The sequence below is a fragment of the Corapipo altera genome, unplaced genomic scaffold, assembly GCF_003945725.1.
Source record: "Corapipo altera isolate COAL_440 unplaced genomic scaffold, ASM394572v1 75, whole genome shotgun sequence".
In the NCBI taxonomy this organism is placed as follows: domain Eukaryota; kingdom Metazoa; phylum Chordata; class Aves; order Passeriformes; family Pipridae; genus Corapipo; species Corapipo altera.
This window is the reverse complement of record NW_020884887.1, coordinates 879,504-903,956: the sequence shown is the minus strand read 5'-3', so window position 1 is coordinate 903,956 and position 24,453 is coordinate 879,504. Positions and strand designations below refer to the sequence as shown.

The 24,453-nt window shown below is 40.8% G+C and overlaps 1 protein-coding gene across 1 annotated transcript in view; it reads right to left on the bottom strand.

The window, feature by feature from the left end:
* The window catches only part of LCP2 (lymphocyte cytosolic protein 2), a 30,851-nt gene extending 16,249 nt beyond the window's left edge, over nt 1-14,602 (bottom strand). The window contains exons 1-6 of the mRNA XM_027643727.1: nt 14,547-14,602; nt 11,998-12,331; nt 9,197-9,259; nt 7,980-8,026; nt 1,758-1,823; nt 886-911 (exon numbers count right to left, since the gene is read on the bottom strand). Of these exons, the coding sequence (XP_027499528.1) occupies nt 886-911; nt 1,758-1,823; nt 7,980-8,026; nt 9,197-9,259; nt 11,998-12,075 (280 nt within the window). The 5' untranslated portion in view covers nt 12,076-12,331; nt 14,547-14,602. The remainder of the gene's footprint in view (nt 1-885; nt 912-1,757; nt 1,824-7,979; nt 8,027-9,196; nt 9,260-11,997; nt 12,332-14,546) is intronic.
* Between the last annotated feature and the right edge of the window lie 9,851 nt (nt 14,603-24,453).

Sequence of the window (24,453 nt, the reverse complement as noted above, 5' to 3'; positions counted from 1 at the left end):
CCTAAACCTCCCCTGGCACAGCTTAAGACCCAGCCCTCTTGTCTTGCTGATGGTGCCTGGGAAAAGAGACCAACCCCCCCCTGGCTCCCCCCTCCTGTCAGGGAGTTGCAGAGTGAGGAGGTCTCCCCTGAGCCTCCTCTTCTCCAGGCTGAACAGCCCCAGCTCCCTCAGCCTCTCCTCACAGCACTTGTGCTCCAGTCCCTTCCCCAGCCTCGTTGCTCTCCTCTGGACCTGCTCCAGCCCCTCAATGTCCTTCCTGAACTGAGGGCCCAGAACTGGACACAGCACTCCAGGGGTGGCCTCACCAGCGCTGAGTCCAGGGGAAGAATCACTTCCTTGGACTTGTTGGCCACACTGTTCCTGAGCCAGTCCAGGATCCATTGGCCTTCTTGGTCACCTGGGCACACTCTGGCTCCTGTTCAGCTTCCTGTCAACCCCTTTGTTTAAGACTATTTTAGCTCTTGTAGCAGAAGGCTTTTTAATTTTAGTTTCCCTCTCTAATTTTAGTTTCCCTGTCGCACTGGGAGCAAAGGCAGAGGCAGAGGTGTTGGAATAGAAATATATGAACACTGATACTGAGCACTGGGTCAAAGAAAGACAGTTTGGGCATTCTCCTGTAAATGTCTCTGCTCTTGCCTTCCTTCACCACCTTTTCTTCTTAAAAGCACTTTTTCTTGCTTGTTTTCCTGTATCTACTCCTTAATCTTTTCTTAAACTCCTTTATGCTCTTATATATCTATTTGTTGTTTTGGAATTTTGACTCCCACCCCCACTCCCCTCAATTGACTCTGCCCTGAAAGTATTAACTTAATATTTTAAAAACTTTTTGTTTAAAACTTTTTAACACTTTTTGTTGTCAGAGGCTCTCTGCCAGTACACACTTACCTGGGTTTTCAGGACTTCTTTGGGCCCTACAACAAAGACACAAAAAAATAAATTCCTTCTATTTGCAATTCTCGAATATTTGATGCTTTTATTGCTATAATATTTAGCTATAACAGTAGAATGAAGCTTATCTAGATGAGTTTAACTCTGTTAAAAATGCCAAAACCACATTATTTCATATTTCACATAAAGGAACCTAATGTAACTAAACTGTCTGGAAAAGAATTCAAGTCAGAGGTCAAGTGCTTTGAAGCAAAGAGACTCAGTAAATACATTTATCAGGGGCCCAGTCCTGAAAATAGAAGTTTTCTTTACTAATTCAGATCAAGGTGTTGAAAGTCAAGATCACAAATATTTGTAACACTGAGAAATGTTTTTATGGTTTTCAATTCTAGTTTTGGACTCCAGTTAATGGAAAGATGTGAAATCATGTGATCAGACAATGCAAAACTATGTTATATAGACTGGACTTGGGTTTTCATTGTGTAGGAACATAAATTGTTCTTTTCTGATGTAATGTTCTTGCAATTTTTGCTCCTTTCCTATTGCAGGAATATTCTATTCAGTGACAAGTCATTAAGAATTAAAAATTGTAATGATGTGTAGTCCTTGAAATGCATTAATGATGATTTATTAGTGCAATAATATGTGTCTGGACTTTGTAGGCTTCCTAAGGATTAATGTGCTTGGGGTGGAAAATTGTGTGAAATGTGCACATTACTTGTTCTGGACAGGGCAGAAGCACCTGAGGTGTTCATGGGCTCAGGTTTTGCTTTTCTTCACAGCTGATATTAACTAAACAGAGCTTTATTTTATGTAATAAAAGATCTATCTGAAAGCTTTGAAAAAGAAAACCAAATTGTTTTACTTACCATTTTGGAAGGAAAGAGAGCCTCCCTTCATTTTTGTTTATTTCTTGACTTAATTTACTTACAATTCTGCGTAAAAGAAACACAAAAACAGTTTAAAAAAACTCCTCGAAACCTGTCACTTGTCAAAGCAGCCGAGTCATTTTCTCAGCTACTTTCCCTCAGTATTTACTAAATTAAAACTAAATTGTTTATTATGTGGTAAGAACACTGACTTTACCGTCTTATTGCAAAGTTGCACCACAGCACATCCAATTGAAAACTAGGCTTTTTTTACCCAGATAAAACCCCATGTTGCTGTGCCATGCTTAAAAATTAACCTTAAAGCCAGGAAGCCTCAGAATCTCTGGGTGTTACAGACATTAGAACACAGTTTGAAATAATCTGTTGGATTTTGGGTGGAAAAATCAAGTAATGCTTCAGGAAACAGAGCTTAGGGTTCCAAAAGTAGGGATTAAATATACCCTGGGTCCTCTCCAGTCTTTTTGTGTTCCTTCCTCTGCAAACAAGTTATACTTAATCCAGGATCCGTCCATGGCACCCCCAGCCAGCCCAGATATCTAGGATTGGCAATTCTGATATTAAATGAGTCCCTGAGAGCAACTCTGAGGGTACAGGTCAGTCATTACTGAGATTCACAGGATTATCTCCACTGCGAGGACAGTAAAGAAGTTTTCCTGTATGATTACTCTTCTTCTAAGAAAGCTTATGATGAGCCACGCTCTGATTCTCAGTTCTCCTTATTTCTTTGTTTGAGGAATGTCTGACCAAGAAAGTCCTGTGACAGCCAAAGCAGGTTGTTTATGTACAACTGGTTAAAAATGTTGGTTAGATCCGTCAGAGACAGTAATTGTGGAAATAAAAGCAGTATGAAAAAAAATCAGGAACTTAACATGTCTGTTTGCCTCAGGTTCTGAATTCTGTTAAATCCTAACTTCACTCTTAATGTAGAATTCTTTCCCAAGGTCTCAGATTGGGTCAATCAAACTTGATATCAATATTTTAAAATATTTGTTTATGGCCAGGCAGTTTCCACTCTATTTTGTTTTTCTTCTCCTTTTCTGACTTTTTCTGCTACTCAGCATTAACAGTGCCCCTAGTTTTTTTCCAAATGACCTAATTTGTGCATCTTTCATGTGTAACTGCTCTTCTGGGCTGGGACAGGAGGCAGACAAGCTTTCAAGTGATGTAAGGTTAAAAACAAGCCAACAAACCCAAGCCATTTCAGGTCTGAAAAGGAGGCAGATGGGGATGAGAAGTTGAGGATATGTACTGAAGGATCCAAGTATGAAAATACAGAGGAATAATGTAGTTTGGGGTTGTTTTTTTTAAGGCACTGCTTTGCAGTCTTCTGATTTGAAGCCAATATTTGTCCTATTTGCCCCTTTTGAAATACACACAAGTGTTAATAATTTCAGAAGGATTACAACTGTCTAAATCTGACATTGCTACCCAAGCAAATTGTATAGAGCAAGAAAAATGCCAGGTTATAGACACAGGGCTCCTCTTGCTCTTCTTTGCCATGGAACCAGCTCTGCTCTGCACCAGGAATTCCCTTCTGCTGCAGGGGATGAGGAAGTTGCTGTGTGAATAATAAATTCTGTGTGAGCCACCAGGAAACGTCCTGGGCTGAGCAGTGCACTGTGTGCACCAGTGCTTTGGTCAAGAAGGGGATTATGGAACTTGTGTGTGGCTTATTCTGTCTTGCAGAAGAGGTAGAGGAAGGATCTTTCATTATATTTAGGGTTTTTTTAGCTGGAGAAATAAAATGAAGATCAATGCTTTTAGAGATAATAATTCTTTTAGTTCAGACTTCCCTGGATGTGAATAAGAGCTGAGTCTTTGGAAGCTTTCTGGACTAAACCTGGACTGCCTGCTGTAGGGGTTTTTACCAACTGGTTTTTGAGGAAAAGGCGACAGGAAAAACTCGCTCGTTTTAAAAGAAATTAATCATTTGCTACTTAAAATACAACTTCAAGTTTATTTGAAATGCTCCAAAGCAGTGGCTCAGAGGGGTTATTAGAAGGAGGAGAATTTTAGGAGGGTGACACTTCATAAGTAACATTATTACAGGAGGTTGGGGCACTGAGTGTGTCGCCATGGGGGGAAGGAAGTACCAAAACCACAGTGTTCTCCGAGCTGTGGGAGTGGATGATGGGAGAGGATAAGGCAACAGCACTTGCAGAAAATGTTACTCAGACTTCTCTTTCTCTTTCTGCCTCCTCCACCAGTTGCTAAACTTAAAACTGGCAGGAAGTTGAAGCTTAAAGAAACCCACACAGCCAGCCCCCAAAGCTGCCCTCCAAAAATGGGCTTTGTGCACTTAGCTGCAGATCCTGGTGTCAGGAGTAGGGTCCACTCTACATGTGTTGGGATAAAGGATTTAAGATGGGTAGGAGAGATGGAATACAAAGTCCTCAGGGCCAGGAAGTTGCATAGTTACATATTGAGCCCTGTCAAGAGCTTAGTTGGTGATAAAAGTCGTTATTTTGGCTTTTGAGAAGAGTCTGTTGGGCAGATGTAATGTGTTATATTGGCTTTAAAACTGATTATCAGTTATGTTCTAAACCTTGCAACAACCTTTGGCGTCCAGCTGAGGGAATGTGTGCACACAGATTCCCCTCTGCCCCTTTAGAAAGAGAAAGGCTGCTCAGATTCCTTAATTTTTTTGGTTTGCATTTTGACTCTTCTGAAAGTAGCACAACTTTCAGACTGTGCAATGTTTGTAGGCTCTGAATGTGTCTCACTCAGAGCTCAGCTCACTGACTGAGCTGGCACATGCCAGGAGTGCAATGATGCTCTTCCTGCTTCTGGAAATTTTCAGGAGAGCTGTGGGATATAATTTTGAGAACTGGGGGATATAATTTTGAGTACTATGGGATACAGTTCTGAGTGCTATAGGATATAGTTATGGCCTATGGCTTTCTGAGCAAGGCTGAAAATTCCAAATCTCAGGTTTGCCAGGAGCTTGACACAGAACAGTCAAAGGGATCAACAGCCTGCCTTGACCTCCTGAAAACCTGGAAATCTTTCCTCTAAGACAGGGAACAATAGGAGTGGCAAAGACCAACTTCAGTGTTTATATCATGTATCAGCCAACCATCAGCATTATTTTTAATTTTTAATGAGATCTTTGCTTTTTCTTCTTCATTAATTCTGACCACATTAAGTAAGGCACATTCTGTTGAATTCTGAATGAGCTTTAGAATATTTTTCAAGACTCACATTTGTTATCCACAAGTTGAAACTTTTATGACCCTCTGTGACTGCCAACAGTGTTAATGAGCAACAGGAAAACTTTATATGTCTCTTAAGCTGTGTATTGGCTTCTTGTTTCATTAGATTTACTATCAAAATGTTAGTAACACCCTCATGATTAGGTCTGAGTTTCATTTAAAGCTTAGAGCAGATATTCCATGCCTGCTCTGTGTAGAATATGCCACATCCCTTCCCAGTTTAACCAATATCCCTCTCACTCTTTCAGGACAATGTGTGTTGTTTGTGAGGCTGCAGGTGTGTATTTTAACTGAATGGTATCAAAATACTGATTTTCCTAGCAAAGTTTTCTACGAAGAGTTCAGCCCTTTTAATGGAGAATTCTAAACATTTTAAGGATTTTAATTTTCAAAACAGGGCTTAAATCTTTTTCTTTGCTTCATTTCATTTTTAAAAACAAGCCAAAACTTTCGTGAAGATGTGCGCCTGTAACAGGGCTGGTGGAGATTAATTTCCAAATTAATAAATCTCTTAGTAATAACAGAAGACTGTGGAGTTTTTTAATTAGCTTCAGGAAATGACCTATCATACTCTGCAATGACAACTCTTAGCTACTTTGCCTCCTTAAAAGCCACAGAATCATCCCCAAATAATGACACAGTGCTATTCAGGACCTGAGCAGCAGGTTTGCTGAAATATAATTTTCTATTTAAACCACACACCCAGCTCAGGAGGTCTGTGCAGAGGGAGGCTGTGGTTTGCAAACCTTGCATGGTTGCAGTGCTGGGTTCTGTTCTCAGCCCTGCAGCTCAGTCAAACCCTGCTAAAGTTACAGGAACAACCTCTTCTACCAGGACCTTTTATTCATTTCCTCACTGGCCAGTACTGAGAGTGTAACATTTGCCATTTAAATTAAGCTTTTTTACAGAATGTGCTCAGATTTCAGCGCTGCTGTTAAATATCAGGCACTATAACTACAATATGGTGATGCTTTTTCAGCTTGTAGAAAAACTCTTTCTCCTAGTTGAGGTTTGTATTATGACAGAAAAGAAAACTGTGAATATGTTCTAGTGGAAATCAACAGCAAGGACTTTCTGTTTGGGTGAGAATGGGGGGGTTCTGAAGTAATGAAATTAATGGTAAAATAAATGGCAGGTTCTTCTACTCATGAATTTTATCCTGGGGTTTTGTTTTGGGTTTTGATGGCTTGAGGGTTTTTTTCCCTTTTGGATTGGTTTGTTTGTTTGTTTGTTCTTGGTGGTGCTGTTGATGTTATCACTGTTGTTGGTTTGGTTGTTGTTGTTTTGGCTTGGGGTTTTTTTTTGTGAGAACCAGTTCTCTTCCCTATTACAGCTCTAAAGTCTTGCTTTAAACAGTGGCTTTACATGAAGGACTCCCCATGACACCACCCTTTTTGCAGGTATATTCACAATAATCTAATGATTTTTTTTTCCTTGTTTGTAAGTGTGGAGAAATCTGAGAACAGGGGCCTTAGTTCCAGAGCTTTCATTCAGATTTAATGATTTTCTTATTTATTCAGTTCCTCAAGTTGTGCACCAAGTTTCACTGTTCTTTTAAAGCTCTTATTCTTTCAAGTTCTCATTGAGAAACCCAAAAAAACTCACTAGAAAAGGCTGTTCATTTGCTTTTACAAGGTAAATGGACTGGGAAAATCAAATTTTCAAAGCACTATTGGGACAGATGAGGAGATAGGAGAAACTCCACATTGATGGATATAATTTTATCTCTTCAACTATGGCAACAATATCTCTTGGGGGGGTTATTAGAACACCCACTGACCACTTTTGACTCAGGAATTTGAAAGGAAATCACCAAAAGTTCTCAAAAATAGAAGCTCAAACAATAAGAACACGAGGCAATTTTGCCAAAGGACTGTTAAGGAGGGACAAAATATCAGAGAATTACAAGCAATGTGCTTTACAGGAGGGTAAGATGAGTTTTTCACAGACAACCTGGTTTCTCAGTATCAGTAACATTGTTAAATGTTGCTTTTAATTGACAGTGAATTGAAAAATTCTGAGACATCTGGGCATCTTTTTTTCATTACATCTGGACCCCCTTCCTAACATATCATACATCACCAATCCCTGTTATTGGGATATTTATCATGTGAAAATATAGATCTGATTGCAAGAAACTTGTGATATTTGAGGCTCTCAGGTTCAAGTCCTTGTCTATCTGATCAAAAACGAGCAACAAAGAAACAGCTATGTTGGAAAAGCTTGAATTCCCTTTTTTTTTAACCTCCTTGTTTCTTTAGAAGACCATGAAGAGCTCCAGGTGTCTCATGGTCAGGAACCTTCTGACCTCCAGCTTAAATATCTAGCAGAGAACTCACAGCAAAATAACTCCCTTCATTTTTTTCACCATGAAATATCAGAAAAAACTGATTTCTGTGTTTCTGAGTATCAGCTTAATGAGATTACTGTTCTTCATTTAGTAACTTCCACAAAATTCTGAAAGCTACTCATTTGAATCGAGAACTTCCTCAAGGCCTAATGGAGGCAAGGAAAGCTGTTTAACACTCAATCACATGTTCCAGACTGATTTATCTTGAACACCCACCCAAAGCAAAACCACATGATGAAAACCCTTTGAACTCCTCAACTCTTGTGGACTGGGCCTGACTTGTTTTTTTCCCCTTTGAGTTCAAGTCAACAGTTAAGCAGTGAACAGTTAAATCACACTTCAAAGGGAATGCTTGCAAGAAAAGTTCAGCCTTTGTGCAGTTGCTCTCAGTCAAAGAATTTATGCACAAGTTCTTTTGAACATCCCCCAGACAGCCTTTTTGTGTGGTATCATCGTGCTCGAGCAGTCATGACAACACTCCTTGTATTTTGGAATATTCTGCTTTTTCCCTCAGCGCACTCCAAATAAACAGGTCTCTGACCAATCACTTGCAAACCATTCGCCTGATATTTCCTGTGAGTTTTCACTGCAAACCAGCTAAAATAATTTTCAATATTGAAGTGGTTTGGCTTTACTTACGGCACTCGGAGTTTGGGAAATTTCTGAATGTCGTTTTCAGACATGTTCTGGAAAGGAAACACACGGTACACATCACCAAACTGCCCACGGAACACCCTGAGACTTACAGAAGTTTGCATACAAAAACTCATTAATTACCATTCACATAATATTTAAGTGATTTCAGAAGTAGATATATTGAATCCCTTCATGTCTGTGCACTGAAATCAGGCAAGACTGTGCACGATTGCAAAGCTTCAGGGTAAAACTGGAAATTTTAAGATAGAGAACCACTGGCTGGAGTTTTGTTCTAAGATCTATAACACCAAAACACGTAGCTGGAAAACTCCTTGGACTTCAGAGGAGCCTTGGTAGCTTAAAAAAAATCTTTCTAGAAACTGGGATGGGGAGGGGGAGAGTGTTTGTTCCCCTTTGAACCATCACACAGCAGTGGGATTGGGATCACTCCCGGCTGGTTGTGCTGTTCCAGAGCTTTGCTGATGCTCCTGCACAGTCACCCCTTCTCTTCTTCCAGCATGAGCAGCTTCACCTTCAGGGCACATTCAGGCCTTGTGAAAACTTTGGATTTAGTTGACTCAGTGTTTTCTTTAGTTAATTAAAAGCTGCACAAATTCTCTTTGGAACATGGGGGATAGTTTGGTTCTTTCAGTCTTTTTTACTGGCAACGATAAGTTTCCAATCACACATTGATTCACAATGGAACAATGTTGATTTAAACCCCCTGGGTCTTTGCTTACTGGTTTTGATGCTCTTAAAGCTTCACTGATTTTGTGTATTGCTACAGAAGAAATCTAATTTTATCTCCAGAGAAATGAAGGAGTGATTACAATGCAAGGCCAGTCATTCTGAACAGGGCTTTGTCTTCTTTGGTATGAGAGGACAACTAACAAATGTGGGGCTTCTGTAGTTAATAGTTGAAAACAAGAACTTCCTATAAAGGAAGAGATGAATTCAAGACAAGGTTATGGTTTTAAAACTTGTCAGTTTGAAAAATGCTAAAAAAATATGCATATTGAACAACACGCTTGGGTTCCCAGCTTTCCATATTTAAAGCAAGATGTCTGGCTGATTTTAGCAAAAGCATTTACTTCCCAAATTTCCACCTCAATAGCCACCTGGGAGATGAGTGCTCTATATCTCCCAATGCAAAATAAGGAGGAGACAAAACAGTCACTTGATTGGGATTTTACAGGAAGGAATTTTATAACTCCACTTACCAGAAACCTTTGTCCATTTATGCTGTGCTTTCTCACGACTTTCTCACAGTCCTTGTACTTTAACTGTCAATGAAAAGAAGATGATTATTGCATCCCTAATTGTAAGTATCAATTGAGACACTTAAATATATGGCTGGTTTTGAGAAGATGCTTCAAGCTACCCTTTTTTGTGTTATGACCTGTCTAAATGGCTCATTTGGTTCCACAAACATGGATTTTTATGGCAGAGATTCTTCAGTGGACTTGAGGATTTTCGTCCATTTAGGAAGATGTAATTCCTCACATTTACCAACCACCTCACAGTTGCCTGGCCCAAAGAAATATTTAGAAAATGGATATTTTGGTACTGACAGGGATGAGCAGTTGCAGAAAACAAGAATTACAGAAAAACCTGGAATGCTAAAGGCCTGACCCTAGTCACAGAATTCACTGCTGTGATTGAAAAGCCTCCAATTCCAGATGGAAATCCCACTTGTTAATCCTGGAAATCACTTATAATATTTGGGAAGCTTTTCCACAATATTGTTTTACAGTAACATTTAGGACAAAGGCATTTTAGAAGCTGGTCATGTACAGGTTGATGACGTAGCTTTAAACATTTCCAGTAGATGTCTTAAGTTTTTTATTTTTTTTCCTTATTTGAACAGTAATAGCACAATATAAGAACACAACTAATATTTTTGATCTGGCTAGAATGCATTTTTCCATTTCAAGTTGATCGGGTTCAAAGCAGAAGGAACCCAAAGAGCAGGCAGACAAAGTGATTTTTGGAGGCTTTGAGGAAGAAGAATGGTCCTTGTCCTGCCTGAAACTTTAGTTAGTGAAAGTTATGGAGGCAAATGATCCTGTGCTGCTGGGATTATTCCCCTAAAGCAGAGAACATCTTACAGGGAATGTTGTCCTTTCATAGTTCTATCCCAATTTTTCTGTTTAAGGAGTAATCTTGGTGTGTGAATGGATCCTGAAAACACCTAGACAGCAGAGAGAATATTTTTAAGAGCCAACTGCTACATATTTCAGGATACAGATTAAGATTTTGTGCAGGCTGAGGATTTAAACCTGTGAGTAATTTCTTTCATACAATAAGCACTATCATGGCATTGTCAGCACAAGTCTGTGCAGGGGGAACAACTGCAACACTTGGGACTGAGACCTAAACTCATTCTTAAACCAGTTGATGGAAAATACTGTTTAGCTATTAAAAATAACCTTTGGGATATTCCAAATATGAACATTTTTGCTTTCTCAAAAAAAAAAAAAAAAGAAGAAAAAAGAAAAGAAATTAAAGACTTTGGAAAGTCTTTTGACTTTGGAAACTATTTGAAAATTTTGGGGTTTGTTGGTTCTTTCCTCTTTTGAATGCATGGTTTGATTTAACACAGGCTTTAAGTTAACACACCCAGAATGATGAATTAGATGTTGTTATTTTTGATAAGAATGATGAATTTCTATTTGACAGACAGTGAGGACTTTATTCATGCCCTAATACATCACAGTACTGTCACATAAACTCCTGATGTGTGTGCTGGCTGAATTTTGGTCATGTGAAGGTGTAAACCAACAATGAATTGATGAAAACTGTACCCTGTGTCATGAGTAAATCACATCAGGTGACAGAAAATTGGAAGGTGATTGTCCTTTGAATATTATCCCACAATTAGCTTATTTGAGAAGGAGGAAAAAATGCTTTTCCCTCTTGGAGTTGAATCCTGGTCTTTGATAAATTTTAGTGATATATGTGAAGGAAATTATATGAGTTTATCAGGGGAGATCTGGTCACTTATGACAGGTGAATTAGGCTGAATTAGGCTGACACTGTTGTCTTACCCAGATTTCTTAGATGATTTAAAGCAGCTTGTGCCCTGATTCACTTCTCCAAACGTGGAATGCCAAGATTATCTCTGTCCTGGGGGGTATCTCAATCAGTAAAAGACAGATACTAAACAATAAATGTATCCACATACATTCACTTATGGTAGAACTGACAGTTAACCCATTTATCTCTGTTCAGAATATCACAATCAGCTCTTTCAGGAAGCCACTTCCCTTCTTAATTTCTTGGAAATGGGGATATAACCCCCCTCACTGCATCAGAGTTGTAATGTTTTTTCATATTTGTCTGAAGTTACCTGTTGATAATGATCTCATCTGTTCCATCTCCAGTTTTTGGTTTCACTTTCCTGTGCCACCAACCCCTGCCCGCTAAAATTAGGGGTTTGTAAGTAGCTGGCAGTTTTACTTCTCTGTGTTTGATCTGCTTCAGGTTTGCATTCTAGTATCAAACTTGCCTTAACTCCCCCAAATAAAACTCTCTTTATAGAGTTACAGGAGCTGCTGAAAAAATAAACTTCACGTGATCTCAAAAAGAAGCCCAAAGTGTCCCAAGGTTTTACAAGTCCAGCCATGGATGTGATTAGCAAAGACATTGAGGCTCATTTGTGACATGGAACAATCTGAGGAAAAAAAAAACCTCTCTTCTGAAAATCATTGATGATGACACAGAAAATTTGTAATCTTCACACCTTAATGCCTTCCACAGCTGTTAATGTTACACCAACAAGCAATAACGTAGCTGCAAAGTGTAAAGTCACCAGTTTCTCTTATACCCAATTTAAAAAAGCACTTTCAAGCTTCATTTATAGATTTCACTGCCCAGTTTGGCTCAGCTTTTTATTTGACAGCGGTTTTGCTTTCAGTGTGGCTGCAAGCTGTGCCCATTGTAAAAGACCTAAATCTGGCACAGGCAATGTCACAGGAGTTTCCTCCTCGGTCACACGAAGGTAAAACCCAGTTAAACTCACCATCCTAAAATACTCTGCCAGGTCATCCACGTTCCAGACCAGCACGTCCGAGCGGTAGGGAATGTTCCGCAGATCCATGGTGAGTTTTTCCTCCTCCGGGTGGTCAGAGGGTGTTCATAGCAGTGCTATCAATGAACCAGCCATGGATTCCCTCTGTGTGAGCCCTTCCAGCCTGTCCAGGAGTTCCTTGCCCAGCTCGTTCTGTCAAAGACCTGCCCTTTCTGCTTCAGAGCTCCGTTGTTAGGACGTTCCAGAGAGAGATGCTGCTTCCTCTGACACAAAATGGTCTCTTCTCAGAAAAGTTGCAGCCAGTCAGCCTCACCACTTCCTTTCTCTGAATATAAATAAGTAAACAAGGAAGCACAGCAAAGTGGTGAGAATGTTCTGCCTGCTACATATAAGTCAGCTGCTATGGACCCTGTGCGCTTGTAATTCCATATATAAATGTTCTTGTATTTACAGACTCTGTACAGCATAAAAACATTATTGTGTTATCTGCACTCCCTGTGCAAATTTACTCCTCCAAAGAAGAAAATGTTCAATTAAGAGAAACTTCTAGTATTTAGCTCACTACCTGAAGTGTCCAGTACATTTCTTTGATTTGTACTGCAGTAAACGGTTATTGTTGGAGTTGTACAGGAGGAATTCAGGACTCATGGAATTACGGTCAGAGTTCCTTCAATTAAGGAATCACTCAATGAAACAACAAAAAAAAATGGACAAGTTTAGATGTAAAATTATTACATTGCCATTGTTCCAATGCTTCATTTTTCAGCTACCTCTTACGAGCATTTCTGTGCCTGAAAAAGAATCTACAAAGCCATAAAACTATCAGAGGGACACGAGAGCCTTTCATCTGTCGTGTACAGCCAATTCAGGCACCTTCCCGTCTGGAGGTCCTTCTGGTGAGATTACACTGAGTAATTACAACAGTGTAATTGTTGTAATTGGATTTTAAATGGATTTTAAAAACAGAATATCCATTCTCTCTTTTCTTCTTGTGATGGTGAGAATGCTCAGATCACTACTAACAAGTGCTCCATTAGGCTGCACAAAAGGTGATAATCTGTGCCCTGTACTAATTACAATAGGTGCATAGTCCTAAAACACTGGAAAGTTTCTCTTCTTTCTCTAATGATCAAAGAAATGCTTATTAGATGCTCCCTTGCTTCCAGTCCCTGAGGACCTTCTAACCCTGGATCTGTAATCTGCAACCTGCAACTGCATTGCATATGGGTGCACATATTTGAGATCAGATCTTCATGGTATTCAAATAAGAGCTTTCCTTCTGAAATCCACAGGCTGATATAAAGTAGCTTACTCCTTTTTCTGGAGATATTTTGGTCCCAGCTGTTCCCAGCAGTGCAGCATTTCTCAACCACGTGACACAGCCGTGTTTTCTGGGTTCTTATTTGAAGTGATGTGAATCACCTGAGGCGTGTCCTGACAGTATCACAGAAATATCATCACCTCCAGGTTTGGGGATGAAACAGGGCTAAATGAACTCCTGTCAAAGAATCCCGAAAGGAGAAGTTGCTCTCCTGGTGCATTGTCAGCAGTGGTGAGGGGGAGGTTACACGACTCCATCCCAACACATCCTCTGCATTTCACAGAGAGACAAGTTTCCTACAGCACAGGGACAGGAAGAAGCCTGTGCTATAACTTCTAATTGTTCATTCTAATAGAGTGTTTCATTACCTTTAATCTGATTTCTATCCCAAATTGTCTTAGTTTAACAAGACTAAAACTCAGAAACTAAGAAACTTCAGGTGGAAGCGTGGAAAAGAAGTAGTCTTTTATTAACAAAATCTGAATAAACAATGAATGGTGCAATCAAAAACTTTCAGAAGAAGCAAAACAAAGTCCCAGTTTCCCAGGTGGGGGAAGAAACCCACAGCAACCTGGGGAGGGGGTGGGGGAAAGGTAGGGCTGTCCCAGCAGTTCAAAAGCCGCTCTCAGCCACGTGTGCAATGAAAAAGTCTTTTTTCCCACAGGCAGACTTGAAAACAGAACACCTCACCCTGTGATGGGTTGGTTTCTCTCTCTCAGTCGTCCTCCACGAGGAGGAGTATAATTTGTACTAACACAAAACTCATTAGCCTGGCCAAAATTTATTCTGGTGACATTATAGAAGAATTGCAGCATCGTTTATTCTGATGCTGAGCAAGGAGAAAATCAGTCACCTTTAAAGTCAACCTAGTCTAGAGAGCAGCTAACACAGAAGTTCTAACCCATGCACCTCCTCTCATTGTTTGCTTGGATCCTGTCTCTGCCCTGTGAGTACATTACAGCCACATGCACATTCCATGCAGCTTGCAAAGCCCAGCTGCACATGCACTTCAGCTTTATCTTTCTCTGCAACTTCTTTTGCAATGTTACAAACACATCAGATGTGGTGGCCAACAGAGGCCTGCTGAGGAAACACCACTTGAAACACCCCTACATTTGAATTTGCAGCAATACTCCCAGACCAGTGTAACCACTTTAAACTGCACTTCCAGCCTATGTGTGTGTTTGAAGATGTCAATGGGAAATGTTGTTCAACTCACCATGCATGAGTGACGACCCCCAATCCCAACCAGAATGCTCTTTTCTCTTTTATTTGCTCCTCTGTTCACTCTTCCCACTTGTTTGTTATTCCTCTTTCTCTCTTCACTGCTGTTACCTCCAGGATTATCACGTTCTCCCAGATGTTCCTGTTTCCCCCTCGGCTTGGAGAGGCAATTTCAACTCTGCTGGTCCCCGAGAACGGCCATCAAGAGAGAAACAGCTGAATGTCCACACTTGTGCCAGACTCTTCAGTCAGATTTGGGTGGGAGTGTAAGGGAGGATGTCTGGGAAGCCACCACATGTGATTTGTTTGGAGGAAGACAGGTAGACTTGAGCATTGGGGCAATTAAATGAACCCCAGCCAGCAGACAGGGCCACTGAGGGTTCCTGGGGCAGAATGTCAGGTTTGATAGGACACATGCAGAAATTTGGTGATGATTAGACACATTTCAGAGGAGGAAATCCTAACTGTCTGCTGGGACTGATCACATGCTTTGAATCTCAGGAGTTCAATTTTATATTTCAAGAAATGAACACACAGTAAATAGGCAGCACAAGACACATCTGTCCTATAACACAATTTTTTATATAATTCAGTTGGCAATCTCATCAGGTGGGTTTTAAACTCTTAGATTTTCAAATGCTGAGAAACATTGATATTACAGCTATTATCAGGTGCATACATTTCCACTGAGACCTTTTTTCCCCACTCTTTTTACAAAGTTGGTGTTTTAAAGGCATTTTATACCCTGCAGTGGCTCAACCTTCACATAAAAAATGTGTCTCTTCGACAGCAGCTGCCAGTGGTACAGTTCTTTCGGTCAGTGATGGTCTGGTGACTGATGTTTGAAAATGTGAGAGTCAAACCATTTTAGGCAACACAGGGGGGAAATTCACACTGCTCACATTCTGCTGCCTTCAAACAGCAAGGATGTTTCTCGTTTTCTCTCACCTCTTTCTGGTGGTGGTCTGCCCCTGTTTTAAGTGGAGTCAAGGGCTTGCTTTGAACAGCTTTCAGAATGGTTTATTTTTCTAGAATAACTCAGGTTATGTGTCCGTTCCCCACTATTTGCTGTAAAAATAAGGTAAATAGTTAGAGATATTCTAAAAAGAGCATTGTTTTCTCTGGTATATGACTTATTCACTCTGTTGGGGTCATAAATGGCATAATGTGTCTAGTTTGTCTAAAGATGCTGCCAAAAAATGCAGGGAACCCCCAGCAAACCTCAGCAAAGACGTCTACTGAGGAAAGACTGAACAAACCCTTTGCTTAGTGTGAGAAAGGGAAGTTGGAGATGAGGGAAGGAAAAAGGAGGCAAACTTGGCGACTCTGGGGGACAGCAATGAGCTGCTCTTGTGACCCGTGGAAGGCTGTGCTCCCAAGGAAAGCTTGAGAAGGAGGAACTGTGGACTGAGGAATTCTCCTGCCTAGAGCCTGGGCTGGTCAGTGCAGCTCATCTCAGTTCATCCAGTGCCAGCTGTGCTGTGACACCGAAGGGGCCAAAAGCACAGCTGGAAAGGATGTTGGGTTTTGGATACGAGACTTCTCTGCTAATGCAGGATCTGCCAGGCACAGAACTCCACCAGTGAACACACTGGCTTTGGATTTGAGTGTGTAAGTTTGACGGAGTTAAGGGTGAAGATGAAGAAAGTTAAAACCACACCCCTTAGTCTGGACTAACTGCTCCGATCCTCCCCTCCTGGCACAAAGAACAGGATTCCTCCTGCCAGCTCCAGGAAAAACTCTGCCAAGGTGGCAGTTGGCAAGACCTTGGCCCTGCAAGGCTCCAGTTACCCCCAGGGCTCTCTTCCACTGGCCCAGCTCCCTTTTGCCATAAAGCTCCTGCTTTAGCTCCCAGCTGGCCCCTGACACTGCTGTGTCCCTCAGAATTGGGCTCTGCTGGAAATCAGCATCCCTGGGAGCTGCTATTCCCAGATGGAGTTGAAGTCCAAGGTATTCCCATTTAGTCCTTCCATAGCAGGCTTCCCATCTGCTTTGCCTTCTTTTATTTTCTGGTGGGGGTTTTTTTTGGTACGTGTTTATTCAAGAATCCCAAAAAAACCCAAAACTGTTCTTTTGCAGCAAAGACAACTGAACAGCAATAAAAATGGCAATTTTTATTTCATCAAAGTTTTATAAAAAGTGGTATTTCAAGTCTATCCACCTATTCTTGCAGCTAAAGAAATTATGATTATTTTAACTCAGCCTATTTTTTGATACGTTCATCAAATGAACTGTGGATACTCATGAACAGCTTCTTGGCTCTGACATTCAGACTGTACATGATCTTTTTATTTAAACAGGCAGTTGTTTTAACCCAAACAAAGCCAACTCTATAGAACTTACAGAGTTACACTGTAAACTGGTCAACAAGGTGGGATTTTGGCCATTGTAGCCATCACAAGGAAGGCTTGTGGAGTGAATGTTGCAGTTGCAGAGCATCTTGTCCATACCCAAACTCAGAGTGGATTCTGATCCTAGCAGGATATTTCCAATTCTCTAAATATTTCAACATCTTACTGGCCAATAAGAAAAGCATTTGTGATTTTGCAATGCTGAGACAAAGAGAAAAAGCTTCAACAGCTTTTACGTTGACGTGCTCATTTCAGACCTTCATGGGTAAAGATTTTGCCAATCCTGAAAGTTTTTGAGAGCAAATTTCACAGATCAGAAAACAGATGTCTGGGAGGAAAACAAGCCAACATCGCCTGGGGTACAGTTTTGTTTTTAATGTTAGTTTAGTTTTCAATATTTATGTTCCTCTCTGTGACTGGCTCAGAGTTTCCAAGGAGCTGAATTCTTGAACATCCCATTCTTTTCAAATTTTCAGGGTCACCTTGTGTTCAAAATGCAGTGTATTCATAACAGGAGATATTTTTTCTCAGAAACACGGATTTTGCATATATTTTAAATTGTACACATGTATTGTACTACGAATGGACTTCCAGCAATCCCAGAGTTCTGCTAAAGGTCCAGCTGAGGATACTGGTGATGATGAGGATGAAGGTGATGAATTCATTGGGCCACCACTTCCACCTGGGTTCAAGGATAGTGATGACCATAAGGACAATGATAATACAGAGGAAGATAATGTAAGTAATTTGTTCCTCTTTAATGTTTTAACACTTTGGGTAGACTCTGATTTGTATGTGTGCTCTTCCTCTATGATTGAATTTCCAGGTGAAATAGGACTTTTTCAAAATGCAGGGTTGCTGTTTCTTCTTAATGATTCTTCATTGCGTGAAAATAATTGGTTTTGTTTCAAAACATCAGGATTTAAAACAAACAAACAAACAAAAGCATGTCAATCTCAAGGGAAATTCATCACCAATTACTAAATATTGTTTGCTATGAAAGAACTAGATAAATATTTTATACTTATATTTTAGATGGTTTATTTTCCAAAGGGTATGTAGAATTTTTTTACAAGAGAGAGAGGAGGCAGAGGTGGGTTTGAATCCGGGGAGAACAACTGAGCCAGAACTGTTTTGAGAAAATGAACTGTGGTAACTGATAGAAGAAATAGAACCTTTACTTGCAGTATCCCAGAATGCCCAAACAAGGAACAGTATAATCTTAGAGAAGTCCTAGAAAATTCGGTAAGGATGTACTCAAACAAAGAAGATGTCAACTAAATAAAGATAAAAATAAAGAACAAGATAAAATAAAGAACAAACGTAACAGTTTTGGGTGGTGGAACACAACGATGCTGTCCCTGCTCAAGAACTGAGGTCAAGACGATGAAGATGCCCCAGAAAGACCAAAGAAGGAACTTCCAGGGGTGTGGCCATGTAAACAACCTAATGAATATGTATAAAGGAAGCCAGAATATCTATTGAATATGTAAAGAGTGTGTGTAATAAAAAGCTCTGTCCATCTGTCACTTGGCATGTTTTATTAGAAGAGCTTCTCCTCCCAGTGTCCTGCAAGCTGAATAAAGAAGAATTCCCTTTTTAACATCTATGAATTGGTGTTAAGAAGTTTGTTTCTGTTGGTATCATTTTTGACCTCCCAGGTGGGACAGCTCTGCCTGACCTCCCATGGATCTGAGGGATCTCTGGATCTTCCTGCTGGCACCAGGACTTTCCTGGAGAAGACCACGGATCCCTGGACCTGTCTGGGACGCAGGTAAGATCCCAGACAATAATAAGGCATTTTTTTGGGAATCCTGCCCATACAAGACGTGTGGATTTTCCAGTGCATTGGGTGGGTTATTTGGTGTTTGGCTTTGTTTTATCGATCAATATTGTTTTGCATTTGTTTTTTTTTCTGTACTGTAACATTTTGGGTCTGCTGTTCAAAGACGGGTAGTGGACAATCCGAAGGGGGCATTTAGAAAAAGTCCCCACTTGGCTGCATTTTAGGAAGACTGATGAACCCCCCGGGGAACAGCTACCAGGGAGAAATGAATGAAGTATTGTAATCACAGGTAGCCGTTATGGAACATTGAATTATAACACACATTGTCACAATTAATGCTGGTTTTAAAATGGGAACCAAAGTGGGATGAGATTATGGATGCTGACACGGTTTTCACTTTGCAGAACCATCTGGAATGGCAGTAAGATTGTGGTGTGAATCCAGCCCCCTCGGACCCATTGGAGTGAGCCCTGGAAAAGGAGAATCAAAGGAAGCAGTTAAAATGTTGTTTTTCAACACATGGGACAGGAAAAATTTGTTCTAAACATCTCCCTGATAAGGAGGACGAGTTAGATCTCATGGTTGGTCCCCCTCTCAGGTTGAGTGGGGGAACAGATAATCAAGATGCAGAAACCAATCTTGCAAGGGAACTGGCATGTGAAGAGGCAGATTTAGCACATCTAGAAGAAAAGGTAGAGAGAATGTGTCAGAGAGAGAAGAGAATTTCAGTCCGGTTGCAGGAAGAACCAGAGCTAGACAAGGAGGGGTGGTAGTGGCTCCCCCTCCATGAAATAACCCAGACTAAATGGCAAAAGCATTCAAAATGATGATTAAAACCCAGGATCTGGACTAGAAGGATATCAATGCCGTGTTAGAGGTGTTATTTGATAGTATGGAGAAAGAAATGGTTGTTAAAACTAGGAGGAGGTTTTTGGAAGAGCAGATTTTGATGGGTAACATACGGATTATGTTGGACACTAAAGTGGTTCACGTGTTAGATTTGAAAAATGCCTTTATCAGTATCCCTTTGAGTTCTGAAAGTCAAGAGCTTTTTGCTTTTGAATGGGAAAACCCAAACACAGGGAGGAAAAACCAGTTGACTTGAATGGTCCTTCCACGGGGTGGGGGGTGTAAGAGAGCCCCACAATATTTGGAAATCAATTGGCAAAAGAACTGGAGGACTGGAGAACTCAAAACCCTGGTGGGGTTTTTTTACAGCAGGTGGATGACATTTTGACAGCCACTGAAACTAAACAGCAGCGTTGGGATCAGACTGTGGCACCACTGAATTCCCCCGGGATTGAGTGGATACAGGGTATCAAGACCCAGAGCGTGGGCAGTCGAGAGCACAGTAACCTACCCGGGCTTCGGAAACCCTCCAGGGGCAAGGGAAGCTGGGATGGGAACAGAAACAAACAATCCCTCAACCGCAGCCACAAAGGGTGAGAGAATTGTGGGCATTTCTCAGGATGGCTGGAAAATGTCCACTGTGGATCTGCCATTAGGGGTTGCCAGTACAGCCACTGACAGCTCAGAAGGACTGTAAATGAACTAATTAATATGTGTAAAGAATATCTAATGAATATGTAGACAGGATGTGGAATAGAAAGCCCTGTTCACCTGTCATTCGATTAGAGGAGCTCTTCTCCAAACCTCCAGCACGCTGAATAAAGAAAAATGCCCCTTTTAACATCTACAAATTCATATTAAAAAGTTTGTTTCTGTTGATTTTCAGTAACTGAAGGTTTTTTTTCTTTTTTCCTTTTTTTTTCTTTTTTCCTTTTTTTCCTTTTTTTTTTTTCAAATTTGTTTGTGGGGTCTTTTTGTTTATTTTGATTTCTTTGGGTTTGGGGGTTTTTTTATGTTCTGCACTGGCTAGTAGTCACGAACTACTTCATGTTTCAGATTTAAACTTTCAGAATTAAAATTACATTTCCCAGAGAAAGTTGAGCAGTTTTTGTGTGTTTCTTCCTGTTCGACTGTTATCCCCTGTATAGCGTAACACGTTGTGATATTTAGACACTAGTTTCAGGTAGTTTTATTATAAGTGATTTATAAATAGCAAGGTGTGACACTGAAAGAAATGTGAAGACAGACACTGAAGTGTCTGAACTGTGTGCTCTGAAAATTTCCTACAACTGCCTGTTTTTAACTGCTCTGCAGAACTCCCACTTGTTTCCCACCCCATATCACTTTTTAATTTATCCAGGTTCAATAAAGCCTTTGAGCTCCTGGACATTTGTGTGAACCAGATATAAGACACCAAGTCTGGGAAGAAACAGAACAGCTCTTTATTATAATTATTTGTCTTTCACACGGTTTGGTGAGTTGGTTGAGTTTTGTTTGTTTTTGTTATAGAAGGGTGCAGATGTCACCAAGCTGAGGTTCTGGGGGCAGATTTTCTTTCTCAGTGTCCACGTACTGTTCTGTTGGACATCTCTGCTCACCACTGGATGGTGAAGTTCTGGTGATTGCAAACCTCTCACATCCAGAGAGGCAAAATGCAAAACGCCTGCAGACTTCAACACAGGGAGCTGTTCATCCAAACACCATTTATAAGCTGCCTCTATAAGCACATTGATTCAGAATACATTTTTTAAAGTTACCAAAGTCAGGATAGAGGCTTAATTTTGGAATTAACAAAACGTGGTAGACTATTAAGTTGGAAGTATGAAAAAACTGCCATTTAGAGCTCTGGACACGGGACATTTTCAATCTCTGAATGAGAGGAGAACTAGAGAAAGGGGATCTCCAGAATTTGCTCATTTACTAATGAAACCCTGAGGACTAGAAATGGGAATAAGAAAAAGACTTTTTATATGGGCAAAACTTAAAACTGTTCTATCCTCGTTCCTGAACTGTTGTGCAGCAAACACACAACTTTGCGTGGTGCAGAATTGATTTTGTCAAAAGTCTTGATTCTTCTGCCTCCCTCTTATTGACAAATAACATGACTGAAGGGTCATGTCCAAGATGCCCTGATGGGTCACACAAACCCTGTCTGTCTGTGCTCACGTGTGTACTCTGGGTACAACTGTGCTGGGCTTGGCTTCTGGAGATGTTGGATGGGTGTGTTTTGACCCTCCAAAAAATTAATATATTAACAGTGTCAGTCGGTTCTTCATCCTGAAAATATTCTGCCCCATTTAGTAACTTAATCAGCTGGGGGAGCCATATAATCCTGACTACAGAGTTATTTTTTTCCCCTTTAGACAAAAACAGCTATTGTCCAGCATCAGCTGAAAAACATTTTTTCAGTTCATTTCTTTAACATCTTCATGCAATTATTAATCAGAATAAGAGCCTTAGGCAGTGCTTATGGCTCTGGGCTCAGTTCTGACAATTAAGCCTTGCCTAGACAGGCACGTGTGGTACAAACTGATGGGTTAGTACACGGGGAACTTGTTTTCTGCACCACCTGTTTAATCAAATTACTCCTTCAGGTGGTTTGAGAAGCGAAAAAAAATCTGGTTTGGTATTAAAAGATATGAACTGAAAATTTCTATGAAGGAAGTTATAAACCTTTATCTAATCAGGGTGAGCATGAGGAAAAAGAGAAATCCTACCTAATTAAAATAAGATGGGGGAAATTGTGAATGTTGCAAGACTCCAAAGATGCTTTAAAACGGATGAATGGAAAATGGGAAATTCCCTTTCATGTGGTAGAATACCTGCAACTGTTACTGTTGTCCAAATAAATATCAGAGGATTAAAATCGATACCAATATATTTATGTATTTCCCTTTTATCTCCACCCCCTGAATAAAATTTGAGATCATGTAGAAGATTCAGTCTCATTTTGCCATCTAGTGGCAACACTTTGGTTTGCTGAGATACATTTCAGAAAAGCGAGAGGGTGTTAGATAGAAGGGTAAGAGCTACTAATTTCTTGGAATAATCAGTTATTGGTCAAGATATTCAAAAACCTAATTACATTTTATAGCAGCAGTGCACAAATAGGCACATTGCTAATGTGGATTTCCACTTGAAGGTACCATTTTTGAAGGTAATCCAGGTGTGTTTCTTCATATCTTTATGAATCTGGATCACTAGTGAATTTTTGCCTCGTGGATGTGAATCATTAATTTCCCTTTCCACTTTTTCTTGGATTTTTACCAAGATGGTGGTGTAGCTAAACAGCTTATCTTTAGAAATATAAAGGACAACTCGAGGCAGACTGGCTGGACAATCTATTTTTTTTTTCCTTAGGGAAAAAGGACAAAACTTTTAAACTTTTTTTTTTTTAATTATTATTATAATTATAATTTTGTATTCAATTTACATTTCTTTGGTATGATTTTTTTTGTGTGTGGCTGTACTTCAAGGTTTGTAGTATTAATTTTTTTCCTCTTCCCATAGTTCTGTGAGATGTTGGTCATTGTCTGGACCTCGAAGATCCCATGGTACTGTCTCTTCATGTTTTTCTATGAAGAAAAGCAGGAATAATAAAGCAGTCTGAAGACTTTTAGGATCACATTGATCTGCACCATCCTTATGCCTCCTTCCAAAGTGAATCCTGCAGGCTGTTTGCTGATCTCTCCTCATTGCAAGAGCTTTGGGAGCTGATCTGTTACTTGCAGGAGCTCAGCAAGGAAACACAAAAGCTGCTTTGGATTGTGCATTTGGATTGTGGAATGTCAGAGAAGATGCAGAGCCTGTATAAGGGGCAATATGGAATAATTCAGTATAGCCCAGCATGTGACAGTGTTGTGAAGGGTTTTGGAATTGCTCTTTGAGGTCCTGGACAGTGGGGCTGAATTCCTCTGCTAGAAATAAATAACACTGTCCCTGAAGATGAGGGTAACCCAGGTTCTTGTTAATACACCCCTTGGGTCAGATTAGAGTGAAACAGCACTGAACGACCAATCTTTATAAATATATAAATTTATATAATATATAAATTTTTAGGGTTTATTTTAGAACAATTTCGTTGCAGTGGAAAGCAGGTATGTAGCCACTTCGGTTATTAGCTGTAGTAATGCAGCAATATAAACATATAAAAATAACGCTTAAGAAAATGTATAAGGAAAAGAAAGAGGGAGGATAAGAGTAGAAAGATCTCACCGCACCCAGTGAGGACACTTGATTGTAATTTCGATGTCAGTGTGTCGAAGTGATGGTCACAGTCCTGATGCACCGGAGACGGGAGAAAGCCCACGAAACGCAAGTTTCGGGAGAAAGCCCACTAAACGCGAAGTTTAGCTCGTTAAGTTTGGGGTTAGGAGGAGGGGAGGGGAGTTCTGTACTGGGCTCTAATGACTGGGCTGATGATTCTGTTATGACGTTCGGTGGTGCTGCTGTACCTCTTGCAGGAACTCCTCGCCTTTCCCTTGGCCCTTGCCTTGAGTACAAGCAGAAAAGGTAGGCACGACAAAGGGGGGAAAGGCAGGGAAAGGAAGGACAAGAGAGGAGGGAGGGACAGGGAAGGCAAGCTCCCCAGGCCCGCCCCGGGCGGAGCGGAGCGGGAGGGTGGTGCTGTGCCCTCTCAGACCACAGCGCAGGTGTAGGGAGACGGCGGAGGATCAACTGGAGCAGTGGCGATGGAGGCGAAGGTGGGCGCCGTCGGGGCGGCCGGGACTGCGGCGGGCGGGGGGGAACGCGGTGCGGGCACAGCTGACCCTGGGGTGACCCTTCCCGCGGGGACAGGAGCCCCCGAGTCCCAGCTGGGAGCTCAGAGGGAATGGGCTCCAGTCCCGGTCCCAAAATCACCGTATCCCACGCGTTCCCCCGGGGTGAGCCGGTGCCGGGGGGGTGCCCGACAGCCC